Source organism: Rattus rattus, chromosome 2 (genome assembly GCF_011064425.1).
Source record: "Rattus rattus isolate New Zealand chromosome 2, Rrattus_CSIRO_v1, whole genome shotgun sequence".
Taxonomy (NCBI): Eukaryota; Metazoa; Chordata; class Mammalia; order Rodentia; family Muridae; genus Rattus; species Rattus rattus.
The window spans coordinates 98,631,598-98,659,194 of NC_046155.1; the positions used below are offsets into that span (position 1 = coordinate 98,631,598).

Here is a 27,597-nt window from a genome sequence, read left to right on the forward strand (position 1 = left end):
ATACTCTTATGGCCCTTTATAATCAGAAGTTAGAGCTAAAACTATTCCTGGGCAGAAGATGTGTGGTTTTAGGGCTGGGGGAGGTCAAGGCCAACCTGTGGCTATATGCGAATAGCTAATTTTCAGTTCTTATGCCAATAAGGACCCATAAAAGGGAGTGGCCATCTTCTGGATAATGATAATGGTTTTATTGGTACTTTTAAATGACTGTCATAGCAATTCTTTGAAGTAGTCCTAAAGAGTTCAGAACAATGGCCAAAGAGGACAGTAAAAAGTCCTGCATTGCAATTACAATGACCATGGCAAGCAGAACCTGCAGTTTTGAACATCCAATCCAATCAATCACTATTTTCTTCTTCTGAGAAATGGTGCCCCTTACACAAACAAGGGATGACAGAAGAAGGGAAACTCACTGGCAAGAAGAAGGGTTTCAGCAGGAGGGGATGAGAGAGGGTGGACAGGGGTGTAAGTGACTACAGTTTTTCTGTATGTGTATGAAACTGTCAAACCTAAACAAGTAAGCAGGCAAACAATGGCGCCTCTTTACTATGTCATTAATGGAAAAGTCATGAGCACCTGGTCCCACAATTCCTCTTGGAGAAGAGTTGATGGGAAAGGTTCTGACAGGTGCTAATGTGAGTCTAAGGTCTGAGGGCAGTGAGGCAGAGCTTGTGCTCCACGACAGAGACAATTTATTTTGCCTTTGAGAACAGAGTGTGACAAGGGACAACAGAGGATAAGAAGGGCAGGGAGGGGCAGAGAAACTGAAGGGACAGCTCTCACTCAGCTCTCACTCTCTTCTTAACAGATAACAGGAGTAGGTTTTCCCTAAGGCCTAGAGTAAATGGACTCCATATTTTTGTGCACTTGTTGTTTTCTTTGGTATTTTTTTGTCCTCAACTTTAGTCTGTTTTAGTTTTAGGTTTTTTTTGTTCTTCCTTTTTGAGAGAGACAAAGAACATAGTTGGGTGGGTAGAGAGAGAGAGGGAAAATCTGAGAGGAGTCAGGGAGGAGAAAAACATGATCAAGATACACTGTTTAAACATATTTTTAAAATAAGTTTTGTAAATTGAAGGGAGAGTGACAGAATCTATGAGCAGCAACTTCTCCTTTTTTCGTACTAAAACACAGTAAGGTGTGCCTACAATGTTAATCATAGGCTAACAGGCCTATTAAGCTTGAGATGCCAAGTTTCACATTAAGTATTCAGAACAAATGTATTTTAAAAATCATAACAAAACATTGTGTCCTTCAAAATCCAGAGCCCAGGGATAAGAACGATCAAGGCAGTGTTACTCCATTAAAAGGGTGGCCAGGCTGTAGGGGCACACAGCAGCCATTTACACATTCACACAAGTCAGACAGAGGGTGCAACATGGAAGTGCCCTTGCTTAGATGCCTGGCAACCTGCAGCCCATCCCCGAAACCCACATAAAGGCAGAAGGAGGAAACTATCCGAAGTTGCCCTGTGACTTCCATATCTGCACTGTAGGATGGACATGTCTCTCCCACCACAACAACTAAGTATTTTGTGAAGAGAAAAATGACTTGAAATTAAATTTAAAATCACTGAACTTCTGCATAGAACCTATACACAAAATGCTCTACCACCATCACATGCATCAGACTTCAAAACATCAGTCGTTGAAAGTGGGCAATCTCATACATATCTGCACCAAATTTTCACATTCTCTCCCCGATATTACTGGGGTTACCTTCTGTAAGCATACAGTGTGCACCACAGCCCTTGAAGTCAACACACTGCAGTCTAGATCTCAGGTCGATCTCTACTAGCTGTGTGGTCTCCCAAAAGACATTTACTTTTCTCAATTTCCATTTCTTCAGCCGTAAGACAATATTACAGTAGAAGGATTTTCTTGACAAATCTAGACAGTGGGAAATTCTACATGGCAATGGGACAGAGGAGAGGAGAGAGGGAAAGCGGAGCCTGCAGGTGAAGACACTAAGGCACATCCGAAGACTGTTCTTATATCTATGTATACCTAATTTTGATTTTCACTTTGAACTTATGAACTAAACAGCAAGGAAACTAAAGCTAACAATAATGTTGAACATATTTCAAAAAGGCCAGAAAAGAAGATTTTTGAGTGATTTTTACCATGAAACAAACATTCAAGGTGATAGGATAGGTAATTATCCTGAATTAATCATGATAAAATTGACATGATACTGAAGTATTTATTATACTATACCCATATGCATATGCACACACACAACTATTATCTGTAAATCAAAAATTCACTAAGATTTGAGACAATCAGAAATATTACTGCTTATATTAATTAAAGACTCTGGTTTGTAGGTATGATAATGTCATTATTCTTATGTTTAATCTTTTCTTCCAAAACATAATGAATTCTCGCAGAAGTAATCAGATTTGGGTAGAGTTTGCTTCAAGACATTTATGCCTGGGGAAGTAAGCAGGCATACAGACCAAACAAGACTTGCCACTAGCTAAAGCACTAAAAATTGAGCACTGACCACCCCAGGGCTCCTTGAATTACACTAAGATGTAGTTTCTCAGAAATTCAGGATCTTACAAACAAGACTGCAGACTGAATCTGCTGATAGTCCCCGTCATAGCAAGCACTCCACGATGCCACTAGGATTTTCATCTAACTCCTGTTCTCCTGCCAGCTCTAGGGGATGAGGGTTTCTCAATTAGCATTTATTTGTGGTTATACAAAGGACTCACGTAACTCCATTAAGAAAGATCAATTAGGTTAGGTAACTTTAGCTCAGCCTTTGAATTTAGTTTTTACTCTGGTTCTGCCAGAATTTTCTACTTGAATTTCCCAGCTACTGGGTTTGGCTCAGTGACACCAGAGCTGCTATCACAGGAACACTGGAGTAGATACTTAGTTTAAATGTTTATGCACTGGACACTATCAGGCTTTAGGATTTATAAAAACAAAACAAAAATGGCTAGCCTAGCAAAATTCATCTGGACTTTTCTCTAAAAGAATGAAGGCATTTACCAGTGTGGCAGAGTGAGTGTAGAAACAAAGGAGCAATCTAATTCTCTGCTCTCTTTCACTCTCTAACCGGGTAAAGAGGTAAAAGACCTACTGTTTGACTTGGCCGACCATGGATACACGGGCAGACTCTAGATTTCGAATCTGGCCACTCTTCACACTAGGAAAGAAAAATAATTAAGGAGAGGTTACTCTGCATTCATCTCAGTACAACACCAGAAGGAAAGAGTAATTTTGTAGATTCTGTAGGATACAACAAAAAAGTACTGTTGCAGTGAGAATCCAGTTCCTAGGAAATGAGCTTTGGGTACTCATTCCAACTAGAGCAATACACAGGTCCTGGAAGCTGTCATCTGCTTGCCAGCCCTGCCCTGTCGCAGTCCCCGTGCTCTCCACTGTGTTCCTAGCACTTAGTCTCTCAGAATCTTCTTGCTTGCCCTTGCCCTATTGTATCAGTGTTGTCTGTGTGTCCTCTTCCTTCTGTGCTTCTCATGCAGACTGGCACACGGCACCCTCAAATGTAGGTCTTTACTTAACAGTGGTAATAGTCTGGTAGAGGGGTGGTTGTCTTTTGTTATATCCTACAGAATCTACAAAATTACTCTTCCCTTCTGGTGCTGTCCTGAGGTGGGACCTTTAAGACGTGATCAGGTTAGGCTCTTCCTTCAGAAATGGACTAAGATCCCAGAAAGAGTTTGCTGAGCTAGTTGGATGGCTCAGAGATTAGTGGTTGCTGCTCTTCTAAGGGACCAGAGCACCCATAGTCCTGGCATCCATGTTAGGTGGCTCGTAACCATGTTTAACTCCACCGCCATGGGATCTGATCCCCTCTTCTGGCCTCTGTGGGTACCCACACACAATCTTTTATTGGCAATTGTGTATCTGTGTGGTATACATATACACATAAATGAAAACATAAATCTTTAAAAAATGGTGGCTTGCTATAAAGTCAATTTGAGGCTAATGAAATGGTTCAGCGAGCACAGAGCTTTTTCATCCTAAGACTTGTCTTCTGCAGAGAGCGGCAGTGTTCCATTCATATTTGAACTGCCATCCTTCGGCATGAAGTAAATTTCATACAGACTTATAAAATTATCAATTGGACTAATGAATATATTCATGACTGACAGCCTTTAATGGAAACCATGAGCAATTCTATCAAGAATTTTTATAAAAACTATTTACTCAAAGTTTTTGGTTATCACAAACCCAAATAATTCTAGAGAGAAGAATCTCCACCTGCCCTGTTCATTCCAGAACAGAAACCCCACCTGCCATTTCTTTATCACTGTATGTGACACACAGAAAGTGAGTGAAGAACCATGGAGCTTCAGAGGGCAAAGTGGCCTTGCAGACTACCTGGTCTAAGTCCTCACCTTCAGGACAAACCCAGCTGGACAGCAGGCGGCCTGGAATTACTACTATCCTAGGAGATGATGTACTAGAAAGGCACACTTTACAGATGACTGTGGCAATTACAAAACATTTAAAAATACTCCGCTTTAAAATATTTCCTTACACACGATCACAGAAAGGGAAACTCACCCGTTTATCTTAGTACCTGAGCTGACTAAAAAAAATAGAGAAAGGAAAGAAGGAAGGAAGGAAGGAAGGAAGGAAGGGAGGAAGGAAGGAAGGAAGGAAGAGGGAGGAAGGAAGGAAAGGAAGGAAAGAAGGCAGGAAGGAAGGAAGAAAGAAAGGAAGAAGGAAGGGAGGAAGGAAGGAGGAAAAGGAGGAAGGAGGGGGGGAGGGAGGAGGAAGGGAGGGGAGGAAGGAAGGGGAGGGAAGGGAGGGGAGGGAGGAAGGGAGGGAGGGAGAAGGAAGGAAGGGAGGGAAGGAAGGGAGGAGGAAGGAAGGAAGGAGGAAGGAAGGAGGAAGGAAGGAAGGGGAAGGGGAAGGGAGGAAGGAAGGAAGGAAGGAGGGGGAGGGAGGAGGAAGGAGGGGGGGAGGAAGGGAGGAGGAGGAAGGAAGGAGGGAGGAAGGAAGGGGAGGGAGGAAGGAAGGAAGGAAGGAAGGGAGGAGGAAGAAGGGAAGGAGGGAGGGAAGGAAGGAAGGGAGGAAGGGAGGGAGGAAGGAAGGAAGGGAGGGAGGAAGGAAGGAGGGAGGAAGGAAGGAGGGAGGAAGGAAGGAAGGAGGAAGGAAGGAAGGAAGGAGGAGGAAGGGAGGGAGGAGGGAGGAGGAGGAGGAAGGAAGAAGGGGAGGGAGGGAGGGAGGAGGAGGAAGGAGGAAGGAAGGAAGGAGGGAGGAGGAAGAAGAAGGAGGAAGGGGAGGAGGAGGAAGGAAGGAAGGAAGGAAGGGAGGGAGGAAGGAAGGAAGGGAGGAAGGGAGGAAGAGAAGAAGAGAAGAAGGGAGAAAGGGGAAAAAGAAGGAAGGAAGAAAAGAAAGGAGGAAGGGGGGATGGGGGGGGGAAGAAGGAAGGAAGGAAGGAAGGAAGGAAGGAAGGAAGGGAAGGAAGGAAAGAAGGAAGGAAGGAAGGGAAGGAAGGAAGGAAGGAAGGAAGGAAGGAAGGGGGAAGGAAGGAAGGAAGGAAGGAAGGAAGGAAGGAAGGAAGGAAGGAAGGAAGGAAGGGAGGAAGGAAGGGAGGAAAGGAGGGAGGGAGGGGAGGAAGGAAGGAAAAGAGAGGGTGGGGCAGGTTATAACCTAACATTCATAATTAAGACTTAGATTTGTGGGTTACCTCCATTCAATAGCATTCTCCAGAGACTTGAAGGTTTTGGGCCGACCCCGTAAGAAATTCTGCATGCTATTAAGGGCATCCATGGCTGTACCTGAAACAAAAATATTAAACACACCAATAAAGTTTTTGTTTTCTGGCTTTGCAAATTGTACTAAATACTTATTTTCCCTTTTTAGGTCAATACACAAAATAATGACTACATCACTTCTGTCATACTTTTTTACTGAGCACTCACGCTCCCTCCCTGAGTACCTGAGTACGCCCTTCACACCCTACTCCAGCTGGCTCTTTCTCCCCCCAGTTAAGTCCCCTCTTTTGCTCTCCTATCATATATACTATTACCTCTCTCACCCTCTTAAGACATTGTCCCTTCTCATGATGGTCTCTTTATAGTGCTCTCTCTCTCTCTCTCTCTCTCTCTCTCTCTCTCTCTCTCACACACACACACACACACACACACACACACACACACAATTTTAAATTTACTTTCCACATGAGATTTTTGTGGAACGTGTTATAAAAACATGGTATTTCTGAGGTTCCTCCTTGTTGGGGGAAGTGTGTCATTTTGAGGGCTCCTAATGCTCAAGCTCTGTCCAGTACAGAAGAGAGAGTCTCCTGACCGTCTGCAGATCGAGATATGAAACTCTCAGCTGCTTCTCCAGCACCGTGTATGTCTGCTTGAGTGCTGCCATGCTTCCACCACGATGATAATGGACTAAACCTCTGAACTGTAAGCCAGCCCCAAGTAAATGTTATCCTTTATAAGAGCTGTGAGATCATGGTGTCTGTTCACAGCAGTAAATTTCTAAGACACATAATGATCTATAGTTTCATCTATTGTTCTGTGAATGCTATGATTTCCCTTTTTCTGTATGGCTGCATAAACAGTCTTTGCACGTGTGCATCACATTCTCTTTATCTATTGCATCTGCACTAGACATTTCCTGACTATTGAGAACACAGAAGCTATATAACGCATGTGTCTCTGGTATTCTGACTTTGATCAAGATAGATCCAGTTGGGTCATATGGTAGTTCCAATTTTTGAGGACTCTCCATACTGATTTCCAGTGTGGCTATATTCCAGTCAGCAATGAGTAAGGGTCCCTCTTTCCTCATATCCTTACCACCATGGAATCATTTGTTATTTACGACAGGAGTCCTGACTGGGGTACGTGCAATCTCAAAACAGTTTTAACTTACATCTTCAAGATGGATAAGGATATTAAATGCTTTTTCAATTCTTTATTGGCAATTTATTTTTCTTCTTTTGAGAACTAAATTTTTTTTAGCCCATTCACTGACTAGATATCACCTTATGGTGTTGGAATTTTACATATACACAGAAGATATGTGTGTATATGTATATTAATATCCAGCATATATGTTTATATTCTGTATTTATATATACAGTGTATGTTTTTATATACTGGATATTAATATATATTTATATATTGGATATTAATCTCCATTATGATCTAGCTTTCAGAGATCCTTTCCTGTTCTGAAGGCCATTGTGGAATTCCAGTAGTTAATTTTTCAGATTATTTCCTCTGCTATTGGAGTCCTACACACCTTTATCTATGCCTGCATCATCATGTGATCAATACTCATATTACTCTTCCCATTCACAATGATGAAATGCCATCATTTACACAGGAAGACTCCTCCCCAAAAGGTTCATGTATGGCTTGGTCACCAGCTGTTCACACTATTGAGAGGTGGTTGAATAATGAAGATACTAACTTCATTGACAGATTAATCCATTGTTGAGTGCGTGTTTGCTCCCAGTCTCCCTCCCTCTGTATGATATGCTGACTCTCCACATCCTAAAAGCAATGGACCCACTAACCAAGGATCAAAACCTCTGACACTGGGGGCCAAAACCTTTCCTCCTCTAAATTGCTTATCTCAGATATTTTGTCACAGTGGCAGAAACTATCACACTGAGTCAACTCTATATATTTGTTCCTGGTAACAGCAAAATTCAGTGATACTTGGGTAAAATTAAAGATGCAATTTAATAACATTGCAAAAATTAACACAAGCCAATTTCCAATATGGCTCTAAGTAATTCTTGACTACTGGTATTCACTCCTTGTTTGGCATACATCAATAAATATAGCTACCCTGCACAAGCAGCAGTGAGATTCTCAGGGTAAGTCAGAAAATAAAAAGTAGTTTCTTTTTAAATGGTTAAATAAAACTAAGACACACACACAGACACACACACACACACACACACAATTAGAAATATTATTCAAGGGTTGGGGATTTAGCTCAGTGGTAGAGTGCTTGCCTAGCAAGCACAAGGCCCTGGGTTCGGTCCCCAGCTCCGGAAAAAAAAAAAAAAAAGAAATATTATTCAGCCATAAAATGGTGTTGTTGAACAGTTTCTGGTAACATGAAAAATGACTTTATAAAGATACAAAGACATAGGGGTATACTTCAAGATGAGTGAAATTGAGAATAAATTAAGGACAAGGTAATAATGTATAGGGGAGGTCTCCTACAAGTTACTGAACTGGTTTGGTCAATACTATGAAAACTTACCTTCCACAACATCAATCATACAAAGACCCAAAAGGCTTGGCACCAGGTTAGCTGCTGCTGTGTGTACTGCAATGGCACCGCCCATGCTGTGCCCAATCAGCATGACTGGAGGAGGGAGGTCGCCATACATGGCTTCCACCACATTACCAACATCTCTGTAAAGAGGGAGAAGTCTGAGAGCGCTGGAAGAACACACCCAAAACAGCTTTCTTTCTCAGGTCCTTCTCCTGGACTGTAACTAGTAGTTGTAGGAAATGTTAAAGACTTAAAGGGCCACTCTACAAACACACCTATGTGAGCCTGCCTGCATGCTCCCTAGAATCTCTGAAGAGAGCCACATACTTCAGATATCAGTTCTCCAAATAAATGGCCAGTTAAGGATTAAGAACCCCAAATTTCTGATCTTTCTTTGAATCATGCTTTTATCATCCTACAAATTTAGTCCAATCATATAAATATACAACTGTATGTTTAACCTAAGCTTGGCATTCTGGAGAAATAATTTAAGCCTCTGTTTTTCCATGAGTAATGCAATAAGGTTTGGGGTAGCAGGATGACCATCACCCTCACTATGAGCTTTTTCTGTTACATAATATATATTTATTTTACAGTTATATGTGTGTGTGTGTGTGTGTGTGTGTGTGTGTGTGTGTGTGTGTGCGCGCGCGCACGCGCGCGCATATGAATGGAATGGCACATGTGGAAGTCAAAGGCTAATTTGCAGGAGTTACTTTGAGAAATGAGAGAGAAGTGAATGTAAAACTGCTATCCAGAAGGTAAAGTATTATTCAAATGAAAAGACTCAGCTGAAAAGAGAATTAAAAAGTAAAAAAAAAAAAAAGAAAAGAAAAAAAATCCAAGTTTCCTTCACGGTGGTGTTGCTTCTAAAGCCAAGACACCCTGTGAAAGACAAAGTGTTATTTAGTGCAAGGAAAAACTAAAACTTATTCAGTGAAGCTGTGGTCAACAAACGCCTTTCTTCAAATCACATATTGTGAAGTACAGTTATTTGCAAGTTTGCAGAGTCTCTGTTGGAAGGAAGAGCAAGCATTGATAAAAGCTGAGCATTGCGCTTGACTTAGGTCTACATTCTTGCTGGCTTTTGTTCTAGATAGTAGTAGAAACAGGTAGGGCTTATAACAGTGACTGGATCATAAGTGGCTGGTCTCAGGAGTGCATTAACCACTTTATAGAGCAATGAAGGAGTCACTGTTGTAAAGAGCGTTCTCTCTGGGTTGGAGCTGTCTTACCATGTGCAATCCTCTACCATACTATAATCCAAGACTAGCATCAGGCTCTAGACCTGTGAGCCTAATGAACCACTATGGTGGTACAGCAATGCCAGGCAAGTACCTGTCATGACTACAAGTTCTCTGTATCATCAACAAGGTTATTCTTCAACAACCTTGTCTGAAAGGGTTCTTTCTACTAACTCTTTAAGAAACTTGGACATACTTATCAACTGTAAAATCAGCCAAGAATTTAGTTCACTGGGTCTACCAAAATATCATTGTATTTCTACCAAAGTTAAAAAGAAAAAAAAACTGCAGATTTCTGCTACCACACCTAAGTATATTTAAAGACCCTTTCCTTGGACTCCATAAAGTCACTTCCATAGTGACTCCATAAAGTCAACACATTTCAAGAATAAAGATGACTCAGATAAGTAGTAGTCTCTGAAACAAGTAACATAGGAGACTTATACAGCTTTGAAAAAGGAAAACCAAGTAGTATTACTATATATCAATATGACAGAGCAGAAAAAACTGTATGTTCATTCCTATATGTACTTACACACAACAGACTATTGGCTTAATTAATTAAACTATGTGGGCTATGATTCTATTATTTGGGGGCAAATCTTTAAAAAATAAGTTAAAGTTTAGAACAAGTATCAGTGTATAACTTTCAGAATAATTCTCAATTTTAATAAAATTTTAGTTGGTAAGGATGAAATGAACTAAATAAAATGTTCTGGAAGATGTTAAATTCCACATCTTTTTTTTTTAAAAAGATTTATTTATTTTATATATATGAGTACACTGTTGCTGTCTTCAGACACACCAGAAGAGGGCACCAGATCCAGTTACAGATGGCTGTGAGCCGCCATGTAGTTGCTGGGAATTGAACTCAGGACGTCTGGAAGAGCAATTGGTGCTCTTAACCATTGAGCCATCTCTCCAGCCCCTAAATTCCACATCTTAATATATGCATTAACCAAGTTAGATATTTACTATGAAAGTTGTAAGTGTATGAAGGTAGACAGGGTCTTGCATAATAGGGCTTGGAGAGAACGCTCAGTGGTTAGCACTGGCTGCAGCCAGAAAGTTGTGGCCTATACCAATAATCCCAGTACTGGGGAGGCAGAGGCAGGTGGATCTCTGAATTCAAGGCCAACAGCCTGGTCTACAGAGCAAGTTCCAGGACACAGAGAAACTCTGTCTTAGGAAACAAACAAACAAACAAACAAACATACATACAAAACAACAACAAAAAAACGCTTTTCCAGAGGTCCTGCGTTCGATGCCCAGACACATGGCAGGACCGTCTATGTCTCTTCTGGTGTGAAGCATACATGCAGACAAAGCATTCGTATATATAAAGTGCACCAACATCATAGCTAAGCTTAGGGAAGATATGTCAACCCAATCTAAAAGTAACTGATCAATTATTTAGAATTTATTCTCATTAAAGGCAATGGTTCTTAACTATTATTTATGGGACTGACTACACCAAATCCCTTTACAGTGTTTTAGGAATGTAAAGACTAGGGCTGGAGAGAGAGTTCAGCAGTTAAGAGGACTGGCTTCTCTTTTACAAGTTGCAGGTTCAGTTCCCAGCACCTACATGGTAGCTCATAATTGTCTGCAACACCAGCTCTAGGGCATCTGGCACCTTCTTCCAGCCTCTACAGAGACCAGGCAAACATGTGGCAAACTATCTATACCCATAAAAAATAAAAATATTAGGGGTTGGGGATTTGGCTCAGTGGTAGAGCGCTTGCCTAGCAAGCACAAGGCCCTGGGTTCGGTCCCCAGCTCCGGAAAAAAAATACTTTAAAGTATATTATATGTCTAGGTTTTACTGCTGAAAATAGTGATTCAGCAGGTCTGGGGTATGCACTTGTATTTTTTGCTAGTTCTTATATGACCCTGGTGAGTGAACACAGTGAAAAATATGGAATATACACTACTTGACTTAAAGGCCTAGTTTCTAAGTTGCTCTTCTTCCATAGCCTGCCCTCATTTTCCTGTGACTAGCTAATGAATACATGCAGACTGCCTGAACATGCATTCAAGGCTACGTATACTTTTCTAAACAGGAGTCCATAAAAGATACATACCCACATTCCATTTAGTTACACCAAGAGAGCAACATTTCCAAAAGCCTGCACAAAATAAACAATTTCTGTGCTAAACACCAGACTGGATAAGCCAAGAAGGACATTAATAAGGATAAAAAGAGAAGAGAGAACAGAAATGAAATTTGTGTGTTAAGGACTGTCCAGCAATTTCACCAACAGCATAATAAAATTGCACTACTGTTTATGATGGTGTCAAGATGCAGGCAATCTATCAGTGTTTGCTTCCTTACTTTGCCATTGTTTCTGCTGACAGGTCTTCAGAATTCTTGACTTTAGTTTCTCCTATAAATAAATAAATAAATAAATAAATAAATAAATACATACATACATATATACATACATAAATACATACATAAATACATACATAAATACATAAATAAATAAAATTTCAGTGATAAAAATCATCAAACCAGGAGTAATGAACTAGGTACTTTAAAGATGGATTTAGCAAGGATGTTCTATATTCCAGACATTTCTTTATGGCTAGCTATTCTAAAGATGATAATTATACATACATACAAGCTACGATTCCTCCCAAAATACCCAAATGGGGTACATTAGGTTCCTTTTTGCCAACATTGCTAATGTCTGGGCTTATTAAAGGGGCTGGGGGGAGCTGGACTCACCATGGCTTCGCAGATCCAGAGCCACAATCCGACACTGTACTCTACTGATGATTGCTGCCTGGAAGGAAAAGAACGAAAGGGGAGGTACAGAATTTGCATAACTTTGTTAAATGAACTGCGATCATAATCCAAGGTACCCAAGAGAAAAGAAAACTTGCCTTATCTCAAAGGTTTTCTTTTAAGTATAATAAAAGAACACAAACACACACACACACACACACACACACACACACACACACACACACACCCATATATTGTGGTCGGTCTCCAGTGTAAACTTTATCCAAACCCCATGATGAAGTCATTCTTCCTAGCCTTTCCTTATAGCATAAGCACTTCTAGCACTTCCAGATGCTGGCTTATGGTTTGCATCCATATTCCCTAGATGGCTTTTCTTTATTTTAGAGCCAGAATCCCCAGATAAGGATTGTGAATCAACTAGAAATACAATTTTGGCCCAGGAATTACATGAACATGACATTTGAGTCACAAAATTACCCTAAAATCAGAGCAAGTCATGAAATCTACTGATAGGCACAGCAGTATATACAAGCTGTGATACTATTACATAGATTTTGGAAAGGATTAATATCACAGGATACAATTTTAGAAGTTTAAGGAGACTTGAAATAACTCTGCTTCCTCAGGGAGCTAGATTTTCTGACAGTCATATATCACAGTTAGCAAATGTCATCTCTATATTTTAACTTTAAGAATAAAGCAACGGTTTAGTCCAACACTCACATTTTAAGAATGAGAAAACTGAGACCAAGAAAAAGGAAATTATTTGTGTATGTTCATGTAAAAAACCAGGAATAACATCATGGTAAGTTACCAAGATAGCATAAGCATACATCAGAAGACAAGACAGATTCTCGAGTTATACTTTAAAAACTAACTAGGGGTTGGGGATTTAGCTCAGTGGTAGAGCGCTTGCCTAGGAAGCGCAAGGCCCTGGGTTCGATCCCCAGCTCCGAAAAAAAAAACCAAAAAAAAAAAAAAAACCAAAAAACCAAAAAACAAACAAAAAAAAAACTAAATAAATAAAAGCCAACATGTCTCCTTCTCTTACTCTTAGTGAGCATCTCTTTTAAAGTAACAAAAGTTTGAAATCCTACTATATTGTACTGTTTGTCCCTGAGAAGAACAGATTTGTTCATTTACAGAAGTTATTGACTGCATTATGGTAATAGTACAACCTTCTAGGCCAAAAACAAAATTACACTTTGAATATAAAGTTATGGAACAAATCTGATAAATTGTCCCACACTTTTAAAAGTTATTACAAACAAACAAAAGATAGATCTGAGGTACATAATTGGCTATAATTTATAACCATTATGTGCTCATCGGGAAACAATAACAAGAATATTGAAAGCATCTTTTGGTTTCCTATTTAAATACATCTTTCTAAAAGATATCTAAAACTACCCAAATGAGCATGCTGCTGCAGCAATGGGGAACACAGACATCCCCTGCACCCATGCTATTGGCATTTCTTTATGGTTAGAACCACGAGAAAAATAAATGAGTGCAAAGTAAACTCACAGAGTACCATGGGTCTTATGGATGAAGCTGAGAGATTGTCTGTCAGTGACTTTGGTTCTCATCTTGTTTCAAAAGGCACAATATTGATATTTTTGAAGTAAGTGAAAACCAGCAAGTTCAGAACCAGACTCACCCAACTGTTTTCTCCTTGGGATTTATGCTATCAACACTGATATCAGTGGCTGCTAATATTTACCAAATCTTCCAAGGTACCATTCATCAATCTAAGTACTTTCAATGCATTATCTAATTTACTCCTCAGAACTCTTCAGACAATTCTCATCATTTTACAGGCGAGGAGATTTTATAAGGAGTTAAGCATCTCACCAGGGTCAAAGAGCCAACAAATGATAGAAACAGGGTCATCGTCAACCTTGTCTGCCACACAGAAGTATCTAAGGAGTTTTGAGGAGTACAGTATAAGCCCACCAGATATTCTGATTTAAAGTGAACCAGAGGAGGGGCCAAGCTTATCTCTATTAAGTTTTAGAACTCTGTGGGTAAATACTCTATGGTAAAGAGCATTAGAGAAAAAACTGGAAGAAAGAGCTAGCCAGAGCTATGGTAGCACATGCCTGGAATTATACCAGTGGGAAGGCTGAAGCAGGAAGGCTTAGAGTTTGATCCCAGCCTCAGCTACAAAGCAAGACCTAGTCTCCAAGGGTGTGTGTGTGTGTGTGTGTGTGTGTGTGTGTGTGTGTGTGTGTGTGTGTGTGTGTGAGAGAGAGAGAGAGAGAGAGTATGAGAGAGTGTGTGTGTGTGTGTGTGTGTGAGAGAGAGAGAGAGAGTGTGTGTGTGTGTGTGTGTGTGTGTGTGTGTGTGTATGAGAGAGAGAGTGTGTGTGTGTGAGAGAGAGAGAGTGAGAGAGAGAGTGTGTGTGTGTGTGTGTGTGTGTGTGTGTGTCAGGATCACTTTGATATCCTATACATTATTTCAGATAATTTCAGCCTTGAAAAACACGCTGAAAAAATATGGCAGAGTATTTGTACCTGGCAAGTATTGAAGATGTAGAGAAACAACTTTCCTTACAAATGTACTATCCTCTAATGCAGTAAGATTTTTGTCTAGGCTCAGAATTCTGTTTATATTTTGTTGCTTTTACAGGTATGGTATTGCTCTAAATTTCACTATCTTTGCCTAAACTGAAAGGATCACAGAAAAGGTAAATGGGACTATGCACCTAGACACTGCAGGGGATCTAACTAAGACAAGGCAAATGTCTAGGGACATGCAGCTGCTTATTTTCCTTGTTGTGGTTGATCCCTGGGGCTCACTGGTTCCAGACTCTAAGCGGCATGGAAAGATGGCATAAAAGGCTATGATGGAGAGCAAACCCGTGGGGAAACATCTTCATTAGTAGTCACTGTGACTCATTTCTACTACTATTTAACAAAGAAATGGTACACTTACAGAATCTAACTTGAGGAAAAGCTATTGTCTAAAACTAACACTCTCGGCATCTAAATAAAACTGGCCGTGTGAAAGCCAGTGCTCTAGCAATTGCCTTGACTCCAAAGGTCAGAACTCCCCAAGCTTTAGAGCCTATCTGTGAATACAGGCACAGTTAAACGTGAACAGGGACTATACCAACAGCAGGAACAGACCCAAGTATCTTACAACATGAGAGACATGAGTAATGACCTGATTGGTGGGAAGTGATTACATAAGCAGGATATATCCACGAGCAGAATATGGTACAACTCTGTAAAACAATTTTCCTGGACAGTGGAAGCAGAAGGCACACAATACTGAACAAGGCAGTCTGTGCTCAGGGATCTCATCACACTCCAATCACAGGACTTACCTCTTCCTCTATCCCTTTAACTCCACTGGCCATGTGTCCTAAAACTGGGAGCTTTCTAACTATATGATGCAACTTCTTTACTAGTCATATATAAATTACTTATTTAATAAAGACCTAGGGGCTAGGCAGGCCTTTAATCCCAGCACTTGGAAGGTAGAAGCAGGCAGAGTTCTTTGAGAATGGAGCAAACCTGGTCTACATAGTGAGTTTCAGGTCTGTCAGGGCTGCACAGTGAGATCTTGCTTAAAAATAAAAAAAGCCTTATTTCCTGCTTTTGTAAATAGAACACATCAATCAATGTTTAATCCCAGCTCAACTGTTTGGGAATGATACAAACATAGTCAAGGATGGAGTACCAAGCATTGACTCTGTGACAGACATTATGCAGACATTCCAGAATAATAAAGCTGTGTCTGCTCTCCAGGATCCCGTGGCCTAACTACTGATCACACACACTGATCATCTAGGTGCAGCTGCATCACACATCATACCAGAACTGACAGTAATTCAAGAACAAAACACCCCGTAAGTACGCATAATTTAGCAGACACAAATAAGCTAGGATCTTTGCCTACAAAAAGGCAAGGTGTGCTCTGTAAATTTAAAAGATAGTATACTGAATTTAAAAGATAGTATAAGAAGGAACTTAACACATGTCACTATGGCTTAGATGTGGTTTGAGGGTTCTCCCTTGCCACAAAGCTTCACATGTCAAAATTTAATCTCTTTAGTGAAGAATTAAGAGGCTAAAAGTTGATCTGTTGATAGTTTTTAGAGGCATATCCCTTACAAAATGATTAGGAAAAGATAAAAATCCTGAGGGAGAAGGCCTGATGACTGAATCATGGTAGTGTTATGTATTTGGAAGAGCCAAGCTTTCTTGCTAGTTTACTTGCTCAGGAAACAAAATCTCAAATTCATGATCTTCCTGTTGTATTACAGAGCAACAATAATAAAATAGCATGGTACTGGCATAAAAACACTTTGATCAGTGGAATCAAACCAAAGACCCAGACATATGTAAACATACCTATAGACACCTGATTTACTTATTTACTTACCATTTATTTATTCATTTATTTCAAAGAAGCTAGAAATATACACTGGGGAAAGGATAACAAATGCTGCTGGTCTAACTGGATGTCTGTGTACAGAATGCAAACAGAATCATATCTATCACCCTGCACAAGACTCAATGACCTTAAAATAAGAGTACACACCCTGAATTTCATAGAAGGGGAAACATGGAATAGGCTTGAACTTATTAGCACAGGAAAGGACTTTGTGAACAGAATACCCATCGTGCAGGCACCAAGACCAACAATTAATAAATGGGACCTCATGAAACTGAAAAGCTTCTATATGGCAAAGGACATCATCATGCAGGCAAAGTGGCAGCCACAGAACGGGTAAATTCCTTATCAATTCAACATCTGACAGAGAGTTAATATCTATAAGGAAAAAAGTAACAAAACAAACCTTAACATTAAGAAAACAATAACATTTAAAAATGGGACTAACCAGATAGTTCTTAAAAATGTTCAACATCCTTAACCATCAATGAAGTGTAAATTAAAACTACTTTGAGATTTTATCTTACACCAGTCAGACTGATCAAGATCAATAAAATAAATGACAACCTGATCTACAGAGCAAGTTCCAGGACAGCTAGCTATACAGGGTTGCAAGAAACCCTGTCTCGAAAAAACAAAACAGAATAATAATAAAATAAATGCTATTCCATGCTGAGGAGGAGGGGGGAAAGGGAACACTTTTACTCGTTACTGTCGAGAGTACAGACTGGTAGAGCCCCTATCAGTGTGGCAGTTTTTCAAGAAGCTGGAGATCAACCTACCTCCAGGCTCAGCTATACCACTCGGGCATATATCTAAAGGACTCTACACTCTATTACAGAAACACTTGCTCAACCACGCTCACTGATGCTCTATTCATAATAGCCAAAAATTGGAGACACCTTAGATGTCCATCAACAGATGAATAGATGACAATGGGATACATGTGTATAATGGAATATTATTCAGCTACTAAGAAAAATGAAATTATAACATTCACAGGTAGCTAGGCAGTGGTAGCATACATTTTTAATTCTAGCTTTTGGGAGGCAGAGGCAGGCAGATCTCTAAGTTCAAGGCCAGCCTGGTCTATAGAGCGAGTTCCAGGACACTCAGTGCTACACAGAAAAACCCTGTCTCAACAAAATAAATGAATGAATGAACAAATGAATGAATAAATAAAAGAAATTCACAGGTAAATGGATAGATAGGGGTAAAGTCACTGTAAGTTAACCACAGCCCAAAAGACAAATATTATATATTTTCTTTTATGTGTGGATATTGGTTTTTAAGTTTTCAATATGTGTGCTACAATCCACACAACTGCAGAGGTTAAGGAGTACACAAGGATTGGGGGTCGAGGGGGGGGGTGGGGGAAGGAGATCACCCAAGGAAGGGGAAATACACTAGTGGTATAGAGAGACAAAAGGAAAAAAAAAGGGGGGGAGTGGGATAAAATAGGGAGGGGTTGGGAGAGAAGGGTAAAGGAGAGAATATGACAACACTAAAGGCCATTTGAAAAACTATATACAAACCTGCCACTGTAGAAGCTTCCCAAGATATACATATATGAAAGGAATCCAATATACATACATGGAGTCACCAACTAACAGGGGAAGACAATGACCCATGTAAAATGTCCTATGACAGAAAGGGTTATATCTAGTTGAGTTATTGGCCAAGGCACTCCATGAAAACTCTCAGACACTACAGGCTAATGCCTAGGCTATTGATTCTTGTCACAACCCGATGATAAGGCCCTATTGCTGAAGACATTTATGTCACTGAAAATGGAGAAGTTGAGTTTGTACCTAACTAGAAGCTTCACTACCCTATGTGCTCGACACAATACCTGAGGAAAAGGAAAACTATCTACCTACAAGATCTACCTACAAGATATAGTTATACTAGTAGCAGAGATGCTTCAGCAGTAACCAACCACTCTCTCGTTGGATCTAAGGCCTACTTCATAAGAAATCCAAATCTGACACTGCTAAAGTGGCCAAGAACCTGAGACTGTATACAGAGGGCCTGGGCCTAGGGAGAAACTTACTATTATTTTTCTAATCATACCATACTGCTATACCATAGATCAGTGTCTCACTCAACCCACATCAGAAAAACTGCGTTTTGCAGTAGATAGGAATTATAATTGGGAACCTATACTAAACAATGTGCAAAGAGTGAGAGACATTGAAACACAGTCCTAAATGGCATATGTTCATCAATGTCCTCTTTGCAAGGCTCAGGGATCTATGTTGACTGTAGGAGACAGAGGTGATGATGACTCTAAAGAAACTGTTTTCCAGGGGCTGGGGATTTAGCTCAGGGGTAGAGCGCTTACCTAGGAAGCGCAAGGCCCTGGGTTCGGTCCCCAGCTCGAAAAAAAAAAGAAAAAAAAAAAAAAAAAAGAAACTGTTTTCCAGACACCATAGGGCAGATGCACAGTGAACTAAGAGCACTGACTGCTGTTCCAGAGGTCCCGAGTTTAATTCCCCAGCAACCACATGGTGGCTCACAGCCATCTGTTAACGGGATTCCATGCCCTCTTCTGGTGTGTCTGAAGACAGCTGCAGTGTACTCATATAAATGAAAAATAAATACATCTTTAAAAAAAAAAAAAAGAATTACTGTGTATATCTGCTTGATACATGAGAAGGGATCGCTTCATTTTATATGAAGGTGTTGCTACTATCTTTCTTAGCAGTATGTCCTTGCATGTGGGCTGCCTTATTACCAAGTCAGAGATGTGAGGAAGATTTAAAATAGCAGAATTCATGTTAGCCCAGACCCTGAGCATCACCACTAAGTGTTATTATTTCTTAAGAGTTCAGAGATGCAAGTATGCATGCATACATACCTACATACATACATATACACACATACAATACATAATACACATATATACATACAAATTAAAAGGTAATATAAGATAAAGCATTGCTTTAAAAAGAAGACAGCTAATATTCCAGCATGCATGAGAGAGGGGTTCATGAAGATCTACCCCTAGCTGCGGGGCTATTGACAACTGATGGCTGTTAGAGGAGGGGAGTAGTTCTTCTTTTGCGATATGGCCACTATATGGTTGCCTATGCTCCTGTAATGGGCCCCTCATCCATTCACATGCAAGCTGCACTAATTAGACTTCATCAGTCACTTAAAAAAATATGAAGACATGAAGGTAGAGAAGTTTTGAAAGGCTCGGAAGAAGTGGGAAGAAGAATATGGGTTGACTATGATCAAGATAACATTGTATTTATGTATGAAATTGCCAAATAATAAAAATAGAAAAATATTTTTGGAACATCATGTATCTGATGAAGACAGAGATATAATCTAAAGCATCTGAAATAAAATATCTACTCTTGTATATTTAAATTACTGAGATTAAAGACCCCCACTTTTGACAAGGCACAAACTCCATACCTTCACCCTAGTGCATACATATACAAAGTGTTACAAGAACCACTAGCATAAAGAACAGGTGACCTTGAGTACATAATGCTAAAGTTTTGCTCTGCCTTCTTCCCAACGATGAATGAACATGGTAGGAAGAGTTAACTAGACAAGTCACCTAGAAAAGAATGATCACTGCAATACACCAGCCTCTGACGCCAACAACTTACCGTGAACACTGCCCAGGAAAGGGCAGAATGGCCTCCTCCATGAAGCAGCAGCAGGACTGGACCCTCGGAACCACTCTTGTAAACTCGAAAAGTGTATGAACAGTTAAAGACAATAGATTTAAAGTTTTTATTATTCATAACAATATATATTTTTGAAAGAGACAAACAGGGTATAACAACTTATATGAAAACTGCAGACTTCCAAAGACACTTTAGGTGTTTCTGAGATAGCAAGACTGTTTTGAAGCCTGCAGCCAGTATGCCTTCTTCTCAATGAAAAATAAATATTTCCTTTTCTCTGAAGAGGACTCAGTACTTGGTTTCTAGAAACTAAGTCACTTCAGCTTGTTGGACTCAGAATATTACTTTCAGGAATTTAATCCTAATCCCTTCCCATACAGGTGTCAGACAACTGCAGCCAAGAAAGATTCTGCCAAAGACTTAAAGGTAACTTTCCAGATAATGTAAGGAACTGCTGGGATAAATAGAACATCTAGGAGCTACCCAAGCGGGACTTAGTCGCCCATCCTTATGCTGAGCAGCCTCTTTGAGAGGATATATCCTTGCCAGTTTCATTCTCCACCTCCACATCTTCCATTGACTCGAAGTACTGACTCCATGGAACAGGGGTAAAGTCCCGCTTCCGTCCAGGGCTGAGGAGAGGAAGAAGAAAAGGAGCTGTTCAAATAACATAGTTATACATAAGAAGGTAAAATCTTGGTCAATAGATTCTAAATGTAAATCCGAAATGAAAATAGCAAGTGTTTTCTTCTCATAAAGATACAGAGTTCCCAAAGCACCATATACAGTATTTAAATGGGTCCAAACAGAGTTAAGAGTAAACATGAAGATTTTCTAAAATTGAAGGGCATGGTTGTGCATGCCTTTATTCCCAGTACTTTGAAGGAAGAGGCAGGTGGATCTCTGAGTTTGAGGCCAGCTTGGTGTACAAAGTCAGTTCTAGGATAGCCAGGGCTACATATCAAGACCTTATCTCGAAAAACAAAACAAAATTTTTTTTATAAATAAAGTCATTAATAAATCTTAATTATGGATAAATTCTGATTATCTATACACATTACAAAATCTTTTTTTCACTGACCCTAGTACATATGCTCATTCCTCTTAGTCTACTCTTACTGTAATTATCCTTCATCAATATTATTTTTTCATATCAATCTCAAACTTTTTTGTATTCCTTTTCATTTCCAATCAGTCAAAGACTGCCTTCACAAATGGCAATCATAATAGCAGTGCCTAGAACTTTTAGGAATGTATCTGAAGAACTGTTTGCACAGTAGTGAAAATACTTTTTTTTTCTTTTCTTTTTTTCAGAGCTGGGGACCGAACCCAGGGCCTTGCGCTTGCTAGGCAAGTGCGTGAAAATACTTTTTATAACAACCTTGATTGGCAATGGAATTAAGAAGAAGTGACCTTTGAAAAGATAACAAACAAGACTCAGGGGTGTTTACAATATGGGGAATGTCAGAATCAGAATCAATCCTAAAGATGAATTAAGTCTTATTTAAAATAAGAACTACTTTGATAGGTCAATGCATACAAAATCATTTTATGTCAAAGTAAAATTTATTTTAAACTCCCAAAAATGAATATACAATTTCTATTTCCTGCTACCCCGTTGGCAGAGAGGAACAAAGCAGGTCACAGACCAGGTTTAAAATCTAACAAGAGATGTGGACACTTCATTTTTTGAGCACATGCACATACACCTGGACTACACAGGCAGGTCCAGAGCATATAGAATTCTACTTAGAAACTCATTTGCGACTAAATTAAGAGCCATAGACCTGAACTTTGACTCCAAATAACCTATTTCTAGAGAAAAGAAAATGACAAGACAATATATTTTTAAAAAATAGTTGCTAAGCTTGTAATAATTTTTTATTTTCTACCTAATAGGTTTATTTTTTAATCCAATTGTGTGTTCCTTGTGTGATTTTAAACACAGTAGTTAATTTCTACAAGCCCAGCCTGTCCATGTTTGATGGGGCTGTACTGTCAATTGTATACAGGGGGCGTGAAGATTAAAGTAGCCCTCTCACTGCTCATTACTCTCAGACTAGCTTGCACTAGTTATACATTTCCTAAAAGTATTTTAGTTCTGTATTTTAGCTCACCTAAGTTGGCACTGTGAGAACACTGAGAACAAGTAGTCACAGAACCTGACACATCAATAATTAACATCTGTTGACACAATGAAACGAGCCAATGTGAATATAGCACTTAGCTTGGTGTCTCAATATATACCCATTATTACTACTATTAAATGGCTTGGAGGCTAATGAACACAGTTCCCCTCACTTGAACCTAATAAAGTTTCCAGTGAAAGACAATGAAACACTATACATCTATAGTAATCAGGCCTGTAGTACATGAGTAAGGATTAAGATTAACTCAGTCCAGAAACAAACTCTAGCATCTGATTCAGAGACAACGGTAACTCGGGGTGGGAGCACAAAACGGCCTTCCTACAGATGCTGGGGTTACTGAACATCGATAAGCTATTCTAGAAATCAGTATGGAGAACACTCAAAAAGATAAAAATAAATCTACCATATAACCCAGCTATGATTCATTGGCATATGCCAAGGACTAAACATCATCATTGCGCTCTATTCATAACAGCTAGGAAATGCAAGTATTGCCCTTTAACTGACAAATGGATACTGAAAATGGGGGAGGGGTGTGGATGGATGGGTGGATGGATGGATGGATAGAGTAGAATACTATTCGGCCATAAAGAAAAATGAAATAATGGAAATAATGAATTTGCAGGTAAGCGAATGGAACTAAAAAATAGAGAATGAGGTGACCAACACCCAAAAGACAAATGTGGCATGTTCTTTCTCATCTGAGACTCTTAGCTCCAATTCTTCAGATGTGGGTATACAACATAGAAGAGTAACAGAAACCAGGGAAGTAAAAGGGAGCCATGGGAGGAGACACTAGAGATAGCAAGATACAAATGATCTGAAGGAAGAAAAGAATGAGGAAACTATACATATACATATATAGTTTGAATGAAGTTTTCCCATCTGGGCTGACGATGTTCCCTACAAGAGCCATAGATTATCTAATGAAAACTAATCCCAGATCTGAGGTCTCTGATTTGTTGGTCAGGAAGTCCCAGAGACTCCCAAAGCAATATAAGTTATTACTGTTCTAGGTTGTCTCTCAGAAAGTGGAGTTAAGTCCCTATTGCTGAAAGACACCACAAACTTTGGACATTGGACCCCGAGAATCTTAGCTGGATCTGACCTGAAAGTCTTCTCCCCTGAGGACTTGCTCACCTAGTGCCATGAAATCTTCCAAGGGAGGGAAGCAACCATTAGTTGTACCCATTTGTGACACATGAACCACAATGACCAGAATGGCAAGATATCCCTCTAAGGGTACAATAGTGGTACTCTCTATATGGTGGTACTCAGCAGCTCTCTAGTGAACTTAAGCCCTATTTAGCTGGAGAGAAACCATATTTGATACTGGAATCTAGCCAACAACCTGGGGATAGGCTAATGAGGTCATGGAACTTAGAGGACACACGCTACCACTGATTTCTGTGCTCTGCCACTCGGTTGAAAGTGATTTTAAGAGCTATGAGCTTTGTGATAAAGTCTTCAAATACACAGAATTATATTGTCTGCAAAGAGGGGTAACCTGACTTCTTTTCCATTTGTATCCCTAGGAATTGAAGCATTAGAAGAGCGGAGAAAGCCAACAACCTTGTCCTGTTTCCGACTTAAGAAGAAATGCTATGTTGTAAATAGATCACCAGTCTGCGTAAATAGCCTCTACTAGGTTGAAGTATGTCCCCTCTATTCTAGTTTCTTCAGGACCTTTCATCATGAAGGGATACTGAACTTTACTGAAAGTCCTTTTTGCATCACTTGAGATATTCATGTGATATTTGCCCTTGATTCTATTTATGTGAAGAATTCTATTGATTTGGATACTCAGAATGAAACCAATTTGAGCATGATGTATGATCTTGTGTTGTGAAATAAGGTGCAGTGTTTTGTTTAGAACTTTCACGTGCATATTTTATCAATGAAAATGGCTTACAGTTTTCAATTTGTTATTTAATTTTTTTCCTTTAATTTTTTGAGACAGTGTCTCACTCTGTAATTCTCCTACTACAGTCTCCCAAGTGCTAGGATGACAGGCCTGCAGCGCCACACCCTGCACTAGGCTTCTGCTATGCAAACATTAGTCTGTAAGAACCAAAAATAAGGAGCAAATTAATGGTAGGTTAGAAAAATTTCCAAATAATTTCAAACATAATTATTTTACTATAAATTTCTGGTATGGCATACTTTAAGAAAAAAGTTGAAAAATATTCTAGATAGTAGACAGTATGCGCTAATATTTCTGGTTGTTTTTTAATGGTTTTAAGTTTGTTACACTATTACATACACATATATTTAGATAAAGCAATTAGATAATTTGGTTAATAGTCAAAATTATCACTGCAAGAGAGATAATTATATAATTCAAAGTAACAATCTTAATCTTAGTTTCAAAGTAGAGATATGAGTGGCTTATGATTCCTTTTGTCTCAATTACTGCTAGTTATGTCTACTGAAAAGGCCTACGAGCAATAATTAAATTAGTAGTAGTGAGCTTTTCTTATGCCCAGGATGTGAAACATCACTTCTATTGTCTGGCAGCTGCCTAGGATACTGAACTTGCAGGTCCTTCCTCTATTTTCAAAGATAACAATGCAACAAGTTTAAATCTCTTCTAGGCTTTAATCCATTCTGCCTTCTTCCTCTTTAAAAGATGTCTGTAATTATTTGGGGACTATCTAGATAATTCAGGATAGTTGTTTTTTTTAAAAAGGAAAGACATTCTTGTAAAGATTTATTTATTTATTTTGTATATGAGTACACTGTAGCTGTCTTCAGACACACCAGAAGAGGGCATTGGATTCCATTACAGATGGTTGTGAGCCACCATGTGGTTGCTGGGATTTGAACTCAGGACCTCTGGAAGAGCAGTCGGTGCTCTTAACCACTGAGCCATCTCTCCAGCCCCCAGTTTTTGTTTTTTTTTTTTTTTAAGGTCAACTAAAAAGCAATACTAATTTTCCTCTGTCATGTAAAAGATACATTCACAGGTTTCAGGGTTTTCATAACTATGGAGACTATCACTTTACCTGGTACAGTTTCCTAAACTCTTTGTACAATTTTAGAAGAACAAATAGAGTAATTTAACTAGGACTTTTCTACTCACTTAACACTACGACAGAACCCTAAATAACTCACTAAAAAACTTTAAGATCAACTTTAGTACACTGCAGAAGAAAAAAAACCCCAACATGAGTTATATTTTCTATAGTTAAAATAAAAAAAACTCTAAAAGTAAAATTAGCAGAACAAGCCTATTAAAGTACCACTATTAAGAATACCAGGGTTGGGATTTAGCTCAGTGGTAGGCGCTTGCCTAGGAAGCATAAGGCCCTGGGTTCGGGTCCCCAGCTCGAAAAAAAGAACCAAAAAAAAAAAAAAAAATTACCAGGAGTTGGAGGTGTGTGTGTTGGGGGGTGGTGTGTGGGTGAGCTGTCTCAGTGGGTAAACGAACTTATTTCAAAAATCTGACTAGAGTTCAATTTCCAGAACCCCATGGAAAGGCGGAAGGAAAAAATCTGGCTCCACAAAGTTGCCCTCTGGCCTTTGGATACACAGGATAGCATGCATGCCCCACCTTCAGTAACAATAGTAAATATACATATTTTTCAATTTTTAAAAAAATTAAATAATACTTAGGCTGGCTGGGAAGATGGACCAGGTGGTAAAATGCTTGCCATGCAAGCATTAAGACCTGAGTTTAGATTCCAGCACCCAAACCAAGTCAGGCACGATAGTGTGCACTTGTAACCCTAGTGCTAAGGTGGAGACAGGTGGATGTCTAGAGCTTACTGACAAGCTAGTCTTCCCAAAGCAGTGAGTTCCAGATTCGGTGAGAGACCATATCTCAAAAATAAAACAGAAGGCTGGAGAATTGATTTGCCTTTTAAGAGCAATTGTTTCTCTTGGAAAAGGACCCAGATTGGATTCCTAGTATTTATATAGTGACTTCTAACATACTCTAACTCTATTCCTGGGGGTCCAACACTTACTTCTGACTACTTCAGGCATCAGGCAAGCATATGGTATACATACATACATACATACATACATACATACATACATACATGTGGGCAAAACACTTGCATACATAGAATAATAAATCTTTTTAAAAAAAAAAAGGTGAAGAGTGATTGAAGACACCAAACATTAACTTGTGGCTTCTAAACCTACACACATACACTCACACACATACACACACTCTCATACACACACACACACACACAATACACACACACAGACATATACGAATGTGTATACAAACATACATCAGATACATCCATACACAAATACATAGAATAAGTTACTAAAGAAATGTAACGCTTGTATATAAAAATCTATATAGTCTATCTTTGTTATCCCTCACAGATAAAAGGAGAAACGCCTGTATCCATAGATAATGAAGACCTCATATTAAGAGGGAAGACTCTGCAAATTACCTACAGAGTCAAAGGAGCATCTGTGAAGACCGTAGCCCACTCCTCAGTAGGGAACAGAGTAGTTGGTCCTGAAATTCACATGGAAATGGAAGGGATCCAAAGGACTCCACATAATTTTTATAAAGCACAAAGCTGGAATCTTCTGATTTAAAACTTACTACAAAGCTATAACATTCAAAATATAGTGCTAGCTCACAGACAGATACATATCACTGAATACATCAATGACATAAAATTTGAAAACTCAAAGACAATCTATTTGATATGGTCAAAGGAATTTTTTTTTAGATGTCAAGATAATGCATTAGGAAAAAGAAACCCCAGCCCCCAAAATGTTAGGATAACCTATTATCCATTTGCAAAAGAACCAAGCTGGACCCATTCCTTATATCACCCACAAAAATTAACACAAAATAGAGCAGGCTTACATACAAGAGCTCAGCGTATAACACTCCTGGGGTTGGGGTAAAAGAGAGAAAAGAAAGTTCCCTTTGCTTAGAGGCCTGAGTCCTCACCTAATGGGGCTACGACACAGTTGAGCTTGTGCTTTCATTTGCCTACAAACAGTCTTCAGTTTGTCTCTGCTAACAGCTCGATAGTCTTCAATTTGTTTTCTATCTTCTTGAGTCTTCTTGGCATCCTATCTTCCTTGATTTCTGATTTTATTCCTTTTTCTAAATTACTTTCCTACAATTGAGTGAGGTTTTGACAGGTTGAAGGAACTACAAAGATAAGCACACAC

At 39.3% G+C, this 27,597-nt stretch overlaps 1 protein-coding gene across 1 annotated transcript in view; it reads right to left on the reverse strand.

Moving 5' to 3' along the window:
• The window catches only part of Ppme1 (protein phosphatase methylesterase 1), a 48,274-nt gene that overhangs the window by 11,626 nt on the left and 9,051 nt on the right, over positions 1 to 27,597 (reverse strand). Inside the window, exons 2-8 of the mRNA XM_032893042.1 lie at positions 20,829 to 20,922; positions 20,270 to 20,362; positions 12,219 to 12,276; positions 11,823 to 11,874; positions 8,229 to 8,383; positions 5,674 to 5,764; positions 3,091 to 3,156 (exon numbers count right to left, since the gene is read on the reverse strand). Coding sequence (XP_032748933.1) covers positions 3,091 to 3,156; positions 5,674 to 5,764; positions 8,229 to 8,383; positions 11,823 to 11,874; positions 12,219 to 12,276; positions 20,270 to 20,362; positions 20,829 to 20,922 — 609 coding nt within the window. The remainder of the gene's footprint in view (positions 1 to 3,090; positions 3,157 to 5,673; positions 5,765 to 8,228; positions 8,384 to 11,822; positions 11,875 to 12,218; positions 12,277 to 20,269; positions 20,363 to 20,828; positions 20,923 to 27,597) is intronic.